This window comes from Mixophyes fleayi, chromosome 12 (assembly GCF_038048845.1).
Source record: "Mixophyes fleayi isolate aMixFle1 chromosome 12, aMixFle1.hap1, whole genome shotgun sequence".
Taxonomy (NCBI): Eukaryota; Metazoa; Chordata; class Amphibia; order Anura; family Limnodynastidae; genus Mixophyes; species Mixophyes fleayi.
This window is the reverse complement of record NC_134413.1, coordinates 79,492,670-79,505,312: the sequence shown is the minus strand read 5'-3', so window position 1 is coordinate 79,505,312 and position 12,643 is coordinate 79,492,670. Positions and strand designations below refer to the sequence as shown.

General features: G+C 35.6%; 1 protein-coding gene across 1 annotated transcript in view; it reads left to right on the top strand.

Annotated features, from left to right (window-relative positions):
• The window catches only part of LOC142108390 (Fc receptor-like protein 5), a 40,198-nt gene extending 28,231 nt beyond the window's left edge, over positions 1-11,967 (top strand). Inside the window, exons 8-9 of the mRNA XM_075192012.1 lie at positions 10,782-11,044; positions 11,911-11,967. Coding sequence (XP_075048113.1) covers positions 10,782-11,044; positions 11,911-11,967 — 320 coding nt within the window. The remainder of the gene's footprint in view (positions 1-10,781; positions 11,045-11,910) is intronic.
• Positions 11,968-12,643: the final 676 nt, after the last annotated feature.

Below are 12,643 nucleotides of genomic sequence, written 5' to 3'. Positions count from 1 at the left end.
CTTTACCCCTAACATGTGTCCACCAGGAGCCTCAGGATTTATCATACCTCCAAATATCTCAAGTGGATGAAGATTTCTTCTAAAAAGGTTACACTACTATATACACTACAATATACCACTTCAGATTGTTGGTTACAGAAAATCAGAGCTTATAATAAGCAACTAGAAACACCACAAAGTCCACCATAATAATACTACATGTATGTACATAATACATGAACCAGGGCCAGATCAGCAGTAGTTTAGGAGAAAAATATTACAAATTCACATTTATTAAAGGGTTTGTCCAAATACGATATCCAAAAGTATTTTGAAATGAGCTTTTTAATAACCGTATAATTTTTTTGCTAAGCACTTATATATGTGCAATGCTTTAAAATAGGTGTAATCCCACTGGGAAAAAACTCAAGGTCACACAGCATAAATAAGTGATATATTTCACCCAAAACAAAATAGAAAATAGAAGAAAGTATGAATTCAGCAAAAAATCTTATGATCAGTATGGTAACATTAAAGTAATAAATACATTTAATAGAGTTTCACTTTAATATTTCCAGGACATTTCTACACAGTGACTGAAATAATAACAGGTAGCGCAGTGGTCTGATTAGAAAAAAAAATGAAGACCGCTAATTTTCAAACAATATAACACTGTGGGCAAGTAGCAGGAAGGAGACACTCTTAACTCCTATTTACTTTATTCTCTAAATGTAATTATTCTACGTGTATTGTGAATTGTTATCATGCCTTCATCGTGTTCATTGCAGCAATGTGTAAGTATTAATATTGTTACCAATTTAATTACTTATTTAATCAATTATTTAATTAAGGGCAGGAAAGTGATTCCGAAAAATAATATTTAAAACTACATGTATTCCTTAAACATGCAGAAATCCAGTAACAGGTGCTTTTCACTATATCTGCTGAAGTGCAGAATATTTCCTGTACTTTTCACCAACATATGCTTACTGCTCCATATACGTATTTAATAATTTACTAATAATAATGTTATTTATAAAGCGCTTTTCTCCCAATAGGACTCAAGTGTCCGGCTACTAAATCTTGTTTTATTTTATATTACAGCATTGATTGAGCTGAGAATCTCAGGTGAGTTGACTGTAACACTAACTGTGCATTTCTTTATGAAAAGTACAAGAGAACCACTAATAATATTAACATTTAAAATTTTTCCTTGATGGGAAATTCCGTGAGAATAGTGTCAATGATAATGTACAAATATGGATGTAATAAACGCATACAGAATTAATAAATATAAATGTTAATGATATGTTTAATGTTTAATGACATAAATGTTTATTTATATTCCTTTGATAAAATACCCACATCTCATGCAAGTTGGTATAACATGTGTTTGTTTAAGAAGAGTTTAATATAAAAAATATGCAATACCCTAGATTTCTATATATTAATGCAGTGTTGCCTTAGCACACCATGCAACAGGGTTATCCAAATTGCATAAATAGAAAACAAAATCGCACAAACAAAACAACAGCTAAAATTGCCATCCCCAAAGAATGAGTCTATTAGACTTTAATTAAGTAGAGTTTCCAACCATTGAGATGCATGAGAAATTGTTCAAGTCAGTTTACACAACTTGTACACAGATGTACTAAATGTCCTAAATGTCCTGCCGAGTGTCCGTACGATGGGAGAAGTGGACAATACACGGGCACACTTGCCAACTTTAACAAGGTCAAGTGAAAAATGCAGAGGGGGGGGCACAAATTGTATAGTTTTGGACCCTCCCACTGCATTGAAATAGCACTATTTTGCCATCGTGCCACGGTGGGGGTGGCCAAAATGATGCAAGTTACATCATTGAGGTCCCCGTCTCGACAACTTTACTAGGATGTATGTAGTATGCAGGAGAAAGTCCTGATCATCAACATGCATAAAATTAAACAATTTTAAATGTAATTGTCTTCATTAAATGTTTTCTACTGGCTTCCATAACCTGGGTCTACTTACGCCAATACATTCCAACTCATAAGTTGTTTTCTTAAGATAAGATGAATTTTCTGTAAACTGTCTGACCAAAGGATGTTCCAGGAACCAGCATTAAGGCATAACTGTGGTAATCACCGGTGTGATGAACGTTACATTAATTGCAATCACTTTCCTGATGTATATATCGTGATGTAAAACTGGGTATAAAACATTGTATATTTGACTTAGATTGTGTGAGTGCTCATTTTGAGCCATGCATGCTAATATGCATGATAGAAAATAAAAAGAAACTTGTTTTCATGTAATCTTGGTTCATAGCTGTTGATAAGTCTCCCAGTACACAATGTATGTACATATATTTTTTTTAAATCTGTTATTTTCTAGGTGGTTCCGTCAGATCTTTTGTGACATTTACTCCAAACTGGGAAAATGTATTTCAAGGTGATTCAGTGACCATATCATGTAATGTGAGATCTATTAAACAATTCAGCATCTACTACTTCTATTGGTATAAAAACAATGAAATGATGAGCATAAATGAACAGAAATTTATAATTACATCTGCAGAAGAGAATGACAGTGGGGATTATCAGTGCAAGGCCAGAACTGGTGATGTTAGTTACCCTGCCAGACTGTATGTTCATTCTAAGGGTGAGTTATCTTGCTTACATATAATCAGAATAGCGATGGCTTTTTGTATGATACATAAATTATAAGCATTTCGATGACTGAGAAATATTCTATTTTCCAGACCTATTTGTTAGTAGATGTTCCGTCAGATAAATTTCTAACTTCCTCTTTTAAAGAATTTGCTATATACCATTATTTCTCGGTGGTAGTCAGTTTTCTGGCCGTGGAAAACCCGACATTCCTTACCAAGGGTGGAGGAAACCGAAGAGCTGTTCGCCGACTGACTGAAATGACTGATAGCTTCCAAGGATGACTTTTCTCAATCAATGTGATCCGACTTGTTCTGGTAATAATTTAAGGAGGCAACGCCTGTACAAGGTAGATGATATAGTAAGGAATCTTGTACAGGCTTTGCCTCCTTAAATTATTACCAGAACAAGTCGAATCACAATGAGTCTCTTCAACGTGACGTCAGCCGGGGTAAGCACTGTCGGGTTTTCCACAGCCGGAAAATGGTACCCAACCCTTATTTCTGAATATTGAACCTATCTTTATGCTAATAATAAAGAGATGTCATGGGGTTATATTTTATAGGATATCTTTAGTATCTGTAGACCATTAGAATATGTTTCCATATTAGATATATAGGGCCTGAATCATGTTTGGATGTAAGACCCATTGTGTGCTGTATCTTGCATGAAATAGCTCTGTAGATGCTCAAAAATGGACCTCACACAAATGAACACAATTACACGATGTTGCTGATTAAAGTCCTGGAATTCTCTAAAGTACAGTAATTTTTTTTTTGCCGTATCATTTGCCCCAGCTACAGGGCAGGTGTAAGAGCCGACTGATAGTGATGACTGACACGGCATAGTCTTTGTATTAATAACTACATGTATCCTGGCCACTAGATAGCACAGGACATGTATATGCAAGTCATAAAGACTATAAAAGTGTGATGTATGTGCAGTGCGCATCCTGGTTTATTTATGTAATGTAAAAAATAAATTAGAACACATTTTTATTAATGATTATAGTATTATAAGTTGCTATTTTATTTTAAAAACTTTTCTTTGCATGCATTCTGATAGTAGTTTATATTGCACATATGTATCTTGTGATCCGCTTGGATTTGAATACGGTAAGAGCAACGCTCAAGTTCACTCCTCATTTGTGTGCAGGTTGGGTCTGAACATGAATCAGGCCCATAATGTTAAAACTCCTCCAGACAACTGGTGGAATTTGCAGGAGTCTAATTGTCTGGCCGCTGTTGTGTAGAGAGTCCTGAATTAGAAGTAAAACAAGAAGTATGATAATTTATTGAGAGTACTTGTCTTCTGGTGGGTGGGATAATGGGATGTCACCAGAACTTATAAAGATGTATCAAGTCTTAACATGACTAGCGACACCTCATGAATTTACCTTATTGTGCCATTCATGTGTTATCACGTTGAACACAGTTATTCGTTCTCGCTGTTGTCATCTCTTTTCCTCCTTTGGTGATCTCCATGGTCTCCTTGGTTGCGCCAACTGCCGCCACAAAGTCTGTGGACTTGGGGAACATGTGGACACACTTTGTGCACAGCAGAGACCATGTTGCCAGTTTGATTCCCAGATGTAAGGAGCCGAGGAGCCTACATGCGATCTGATCCTGAATAAACTGTTTATTCATAATGTTTATAAAGTTTATCACGCCAGATACATACTGTATATACTGGTTCCAAGTCATATTTTCATAAGTCTTCTTTGAAATGTTTCATTTTAATTAATAATATCTTTATAACATGTTATAAATGTCATTCTTTGGCTATTTGAAGTGCTGCAAGGAATGTACAAATACTTATATAATGTGTTATTATTTTGTAGGCTCTGCATTCAGACCTGTTGTGACTTTTACACCTAACTGGAGAAAGATATTTATCAATGAAACAGTGGTTATGAGATGTGATGTGGAATTTACTGCACAAGGAACACAACAATATTATTGGTACAAAAACATGGAAATGATTAATAAAGAGCAGAAAGGGGATTTAACAATTATAATTGCAACAAAAGAGGACACTGGGGATTATCAATGCTCATATGGAACTGGGAGTTTAAGTTACCCCGTCAGATTAAATGTTAACCCATATGGTGAGTCTTTGCATTTATTTAAACTAGACTTGGACAGCTCTCAATTCTCTAACCTGCCCCAGATTAGTTAATGGGGGGAACATTTACCCGAGTGATCCTTTTCTCCTTCTGGTAGGGGCAGTGATTCTTATATCCTTCTATCAAACTGTACGAGATGCATTGGGGGGTGGGGCAGGGGTAGTGCAGAGGCAAATGCATTTTTATAGAATGGAGCTGCCACAGTGGGCATGAACATCATGCATGGAGCATGACTGTCATTTTAGTCAGTCTTAGTTTGCTCCCCAACCTCAAATACACAGACAGTTCTGAGTGCTCTACTGTCATGAGCAAAGGAGAGTGAAGAGGGACATATCTCCCAACTGTACATGCAGTGGGCACAAAATCCTGAGTGAGCGGGACAGTCTGCCCACCAGAATCAGGACAGTTGGTAGACTGTCCTGCTCTTACAGCTCTTACTACCTGCTGCTGGTCATGTTTTAAGTTCAGTTGCTGCTTGTCTGGATCCTGATCCTGTTGAGACCCTGTTTCAAAAAATAAATTGGTACAGAAATATGGAAAGTCTAGCAATGAATGAACCATCTAAGCTTTCCTCCCCAAACCAACCCCAGTGTTAAATCAATATCATCCAATTATAATATATAGGTCTCTGTAGCTGTACTACTCCCGTCTTTAAATTAATAGCATTCATATTTAATCTATAGACTTTTTTCCCCCCTAAATAGCACAACATTAAATAATTAGTATTCACATTTAATAAATGGTTCCTCCCCAATAACTCAACCCTGACATTCAATTTTTAGGTCCCAAACCACAAAAGCATTAAATAAATAGTCCTATAACCCCACCTTAAATTAATAGGCACTAACATGGCCCAGATTTTAAAAATAAATATCTCCCACCATCATATAAACTGCCCTCACCATCACCACAGCAATAAATTAATATCGCTCATCTATAATCCTAATTAAAAAATATGCAAGATAAAAATATAGAAATATCTATAAAACAAGGTTTATCTATCACATAAACTGTTATAATTTAAAAATAGCAATACTTATTAACATAAAAAAAAAATTACATTGATTCTAAGAAGTTTATTTCCATACAAACAGCAAAGTTTACATATATTTTAAGTACATTATAAGTGGTCACTTAGATTGAAAAAAAGGAGTACTACCAGATGAAAAATGTTCAAAGTTTAGAATTAACATGTTTTATAAATTGTGGGATGGAATTGAACAAAGTGTATCTGTTGTGCGTATATGTCTATAAACAAGTCAGAGCCTAGTAATAATAATAAATATTGCAGATGTAACTTAGGGTCGTAAGTAAGGCTGTGCGAGAGGGGAGACCAGCCAGAGCTCAATGCTGAACATTGCGCTCTGGCTGGTCTGCAGTTTCCTCATTATTAAAGAATTTTTAGATTTGTCAAGATTTAACAATCTGGGGAGATCGTAATAAATCTTGTTCTAAAGGATAAATTGCCTAATAATCCATCATATCGAATAAATTCAATTGTTTTGGATCAGTCACAGACAGCAAACGCTGATTGTTGCTGATCCATAGTGCAGTAATTATCCCACCAGTTTCTATAGACAGAAATCCTGAAATCATGACCTTCTTTTCTATCATCTTCTTGTTGGTGCCTCCCGGCTCCTCTCCAGTGACAGCATCTCAGACGTGACCTATGCACATTGCGACCAGGGAGAGCGCTGGGGACTGTGCACTGTATGGGCTTTGTTCCCCTAGGTTAGGGTGCGGGACAATCAGACCGTGGGGCCCCCGGGGTTTAGGGCTGCTTAGTCGATAGTATTTGCATTATATTTGCTCCGATTTTTAATGTAATATTTTCTTATTGTAGTTTGTTAGTAGAGATAAAAACATAGTCCTTTTGTTTAATGTCTTTTTTTCTGGTGGTTGATGTCAGTGTGTCAGGTGGAGTCTTCACCATGGTCAAATTTATTGTGGAGAAACTTTATATATTAGCAACAAACTGACGCCTGACAGATCCAATTGTTGGTGTAGGTTGAATTTCTTTTTGAGATACATAACTATGTTTTGTAGTTTATATAATATATATGTTATTTATATTTTCAGCCCCTGTCATCCTGCAAGCTCCCCCTTACATATATGAAGGTGACCCATTGACGCTGAGATGTCACAGTTGGTCTTTATACAAATATGAAATAGTGACATTTTTTCTAACAGATAATAAATATACACAGCCAGAAAAGCATGTTCTATATATTCCAAAAGTAAACACAGCTATGACTGGGATATACCAATGTACAAAGAGATTAGACAAGTCATTGTCTTCTTATAGAACAGAAAATGATGAGACGTTTATCTTGGTCCAAGGTAAATATGGTCATTTCAGTAACTAAAATATTTGCAGTACATTTACAGTCCATAAGAGTCAATAAGGTGAACGGTACATTGAATTTGGGCACCTCTAATGCACATTTTTGCACATGTATTTGTTTATTATTATTATTATTATCTTTTATTTATAAGGCGCCACAAAGTGTCCTCAGCGCCGTACATGACATATACAGAAAGCTGTGATCTATAACACATAACATGATACATGAAGAGCAAAATACAAAGACCAGACATACTGAATGAATAATATACATATAAGACGACGGCCCTTAGAGGAGCAAGGTTTATCGGGAAGTGGATATCATCTCAAGCACGTGAGGGAGTGGTTAGGTAAATCATGTCCGGCGTTGGGCACATTGTGTGCTTAATTTGCACAAAACTTGGCAGGCATACTTGTGGAGACCGGCCATATTTCGGTTTTTCAATAAAGGGGTTCATCTTTTTTTAGCTGGCGTCACATTATACAGTCCAGGGGTATCAGAGACAGCTGGGATTACTTTGACTGTTTGTGTGTCTGATTGATAGTCTGTTTATCCAATGCTGTGCTGTAGTGTTAGACATGAAGTTGACTCGGTAAATTTATAGATAGTCATGTGAGGAGCCTTTAGAGTTAGTTCTACACTGGAGGTCTGACTAGCTAACTAGAAATGTACAACAAATTTGTGAAACGCGTCAAATCTTACCCATTGCACTTCAATGAATTGTCACTCATTTTTAGTAACTCTCTGTGTAAGCAGTACTACAACACTGCCTGAAAACTATTTTTAATTTTTTTCACATTTTACATAATTATTAATTTGGTTTTGATTTTTTTTTCCATTTTACAAGTTGTTATAACATTCACAGTCTTATCCTTGATTAGGGCATTGGAGAAAAACAAAGGAGAAAAGGCTCCAATCAACCAAAAGAGTTTATTAACATCAATTTATTAAAATAACTGATTGCACTCCCAATTGAGGCAATGGAGATGTACTTTTAGCCCTAGGCTGCTCCCCATCATTACAGGCAATCCGGATCACAAAGTGACTTGTGCCTCAGAGCTACACGTTTCAAGTTATGAACCTCTTCCTAACATTTACATTTTAATATATATTTTTATTTACATATTTTATTGTTGTTAACATTGATTATTTAGTATGAATTTTGGAAAATATGGAGAAAAATAAATGATAATCTTCTTACATTTTTCATAATGTTCTGACAATTCAAAAATGTAATATCCTCCACGGTGGGGATGGTGGACAATCAATACTTTTGCGCATATTCAGCAAACTAAGGTAGAAACAAGCAGGTAACAGCATTGGAACACAGACAGTGGTTTGAGATGACTTTTTACCTAGAATGTTGTACAACACGAGGGATCACAAAGTGGCTGCATGATGGGGAACATTAATGCAATCTACAGGTGGACATATAGATTCGCGTAGAACACACAACCATGCACAAAAGTACAATATTAATATGCATCTATGTGTAGCATTTACTTGCTGTAAATCACTCACATGTAACACCATACCCAGTTATTTTGTTATCATCCCTTTCAGAACTTTTTTCTGATCCAGAAATAAGACATAATGGATCTTCAGTGGGTGGTGACCTGACTCTGACCTGTGTTACAAGACTTAATCCAGTGAAAGCTACTTTGGGACTGCAATTTGCTTTCTACAGAGATGGGCGGAATGTTCAGGAATTCAGTGTATCTGATATATACAGAGTTCCGTCAGCTCAGCTGGAGGATTCTGGGAATTATACCTGTGATGTGAGAACTTACGGCTGCAGTGTGAGGAAGACGAGTAACGTGTTATCTATTCAGATAGAAGGTGAGTGGAGAATTCTGCTATCATATGTCTGTACATCTCCCAACATTGTAGTGGACAAAATCAGGACACAATCATCTAATGCCTCCATCCACCCAGCCGCACCTACATTTATACAAGACCATACATCCATCTTGGAAGCCTTTTGATGTTGCAAATCATGACTGTTCCCTTAAATAACCATCAGAAAATATATTTTCAGTAAATTATTTTAAGTGCACATAACAATCAGAAACCAAGTTTACATTCATAGTATTAATTCTAATGGTGTGGTTTAGCCTGACAGGGTATCTTTTAGATGGTGTACAGAATCAATAGTGAATTACGGGTATCAGAGAGTCAAGTACCCTTGGAGATTGTTGGACATTCTGCCTTACTTTTTTTAAACAAACACGTGGCCCAGGACGCATCTAAGTTAAATTGCTTATCCTGGAGGTAATATGTAATTTTTTCCATGCATGTGCTATGCTGGAGATCATTTTTAGGAGTTAAACTTGACAGGAGTTTGGGTTGTTTCCAGTATTTAGAAATCAAGGATTTTGTAGCTACTAATATATTAATACAGATTTCATGGTTTGATTGCCTACAGCCTGTGATCAGGAAAGTAGAAAGGTATGGAATGTACACTTTCCCAAAATGCAAAGATACTTGGGCAGTTCCACCATATATGATAGAGTGGTCCCCAAGTTCACCAACTGTTCATACTAGTAGTAACATTTTAAAGAGATTACCAAGGGTATAATGCCACCTATGACTAACCTTATATTCTGTTTCATGAAGAGAACATACTTTTATGGATAGAGGTTTTTAGGTACATTTTATCAAACGGAGTTAGATCACTCGGTATCTACTAGGAGTAGAGACTTAAGAAAGTGTCCTTCTTGGAAAAACTCAAAAGCTAGAGACCTAAAGGTGGGTAATTGGTGCTGGATATCATGTAGAGGTGCCCAGTTTTTTTTGATACATTGAGGTAATTTACACTCTTATCCCTCTGACACCTATAGTTTCAAGTGATGAGTGAAACAGCCTGGTGAGATCTCTGGATTATCCCAGATATGGACAATAGGTGAGATTGCAGAAGACAATTTAAATTTCACCAGCCCAATATATTTCAACAAGCTATAAGAGAAGGGAGGGAATTAAGTTGGAATTGTCTGTTCCTGGCTAATCCCAATAAGGATGCAAGGAAATTTAGGTTAGTGAACTTAGTTTCAATATTCAGCTAGGCAGTAATATTATGGGTAACATACGTGTTTGGCTTAGATGTGAAACTAGATAATAGAATTTCACATCACGAAAGTTTTTTTTTCCCGGTACAACAAAGAGGTTCTTGGGGGTTTATAATTCTGTACAAATTTAAGAAAGGCTGATTGAATCTCCTTAAATTTTGTATTTGGAACTTTATCTGGCAGAATTTGGAAAATATACAACCAGTTAGATAGACTGGATACATCTGTTTCCCCTAGAGAACTAAGGTCATTGTAATACATAAATCTTTCATTTGTTACAATTAAACATAATAAAGTACATATTACTATTATTTTTTGAAAAAAACTATTTTTTTTAATTATTGTTTTTTTGTTCAGTTTAACCCGTTTCATGTTATTTACTCTCAGATATTTGGTTGTCTCTATTCTAGTACCTACTTCTGTTATGTATGTAGATTGATGATGGATGAATGTAATGTTATTTTCAATGTGTACTGAAATTTGGGATGCAAAATCAGAATGTTATTCACCATATATGATTCTTAATTGATTCATCAATTTGTTTTAATAATAATGACATGTTTTACCCTATTATTGAGTTGTGTCTTGAATAATTCACCAATTTACTGTTTTAATAAAGTTGTATATTTTCCTCTTTTAGAGCTGTTCTCATATCCAGAAATAAAAATGGATCTGGACACAATATATGAAGGTGATAACATGACTCTGACATGTGACACAACTCGCGCTCCTCTCAGAGACACCACAGAACTGGAATTTGCTTTCTACAGAGATGGGCGGAATGTGCAGGAATTCAGTGTATCTGATACATACAGAGTTCCGTCAGCTCAGCTAGAGGATTCTGGGAATTATACCTGTGTAGTGAGAACTATCACTGGCAGAGTGAGGAGGAGGAGTGATGTGTTATATATACAGATACATATAATACATGGTGAGAGTCTAATATTGGAGTTATAGATGAGAATTACGTGATTTGAAGGAAAGATGTATAGAGATAATGGAGTATTAGACTACAACCAAAGTGATATTTGTTTTTTGTAGTTAGGTTTTTACCCATACTCAGGGATGTAAAACATGGCCTGAACTACATTCATCAAATTATATTCAATATTTAATTCAGCAGGTTCTTATAAGCAGGTTTTATTATGATGTTGTCAACATACCTGTGTAAATTCAACTATTTTGTGATGAGATAAACTGTTATCTGCACGTCATCCACTTCTAGCCAAAAGTTTATTTTTAACAACATAAGTAAAGTTCTCAGTTAGAGAAAGACAGCCAAGTGCAGCCAAGTGGAACATATTGAGTCTGAAATGTGACTCAGATTACGTGTTTCCATTAGTCTCCAAATTAAAATTAAATTTACTTCCAGAAAAAAACAATAGAATTTCTTTATTAAGTAATTTCACCTGAAACATCAATGGGAACGATAGAGGACAAATTGAGAACTATGTTATTTGATTCTTTCCCCATTAATCCCCATGGATGGTGCACTTTTTCCTACCTCCCTTCTTAATTTTCATATAGGATTTATTAAAATGTTTTGTGATCATTTGGTAACTCCAGCTGGTTAACTGTAGTCATCAGAAAGACAGTCAGGGATATACTCTCCACTATTTTTTTAATCCTATAAATACATTTAAATCATCCGTATAATTTCCCCTTAAATACTAAGATTATTCAGCTGGGAAACTTATAGGTACTTCTATAGAGCATAAACTGTGATTTGTTTCTACTGTCATAAACAGCATGAGAGCCAACAAGCAGCAATTAAGGATATTGCCCCATTAATGAGAGAAGTATGAGTGTTGTGTCCCATAGTCGGTATATTGCAAATCTGAAATCATGTAGGGGTAAGTTGTACTTGAAAATATTCTGAATGGGAAAGTCCATGTAGAATTAAAGCTGAGTGTCACATTTTAAGCTGCTTCAGCCCCTTAATAATGTCTTCAGCTGTCAAAACCAAATGCCTCAGCTAGATTGGCGGCTTGAGTAAGGATTCTTACTACTTCACTGAAAGTTTAAGTTAATGGCTTGTTTTAAGGTAAACTTCTAATGCTCAGAAAAATCTTACATGTTAGCAAACAAAACAATTGACAACGCGGGTGCTCGACGAATAGGAAAATTCAACAAATATGAAAAGAGTCCTTAATTGAGTGTATAGTCCAAAAAGAATGCTTTAGGATTTTCCAGTTAGATTCTTTGACACCTCTAAGGGCCTGATCCATGAAGGATAGTAAAACATTAAAAATGAGTAAATTTTCTCCTGGACAAAACCATGTTACAATGCAAGGGAATCAAATTAGTTTCCTCATGTAGCACACAAACACTTGATAGCTTTATTTGTACACTGAAATGTAAAGTTGATTTAGGACATGCCCTAAGCCAACTATAGATATGCCCCCACATTTTAAATTTACCTCCCCTCCAATGCAACATGGTTTTGCCAAGGTGCAAAGTTACTCATTTTTTTTGCTTTCT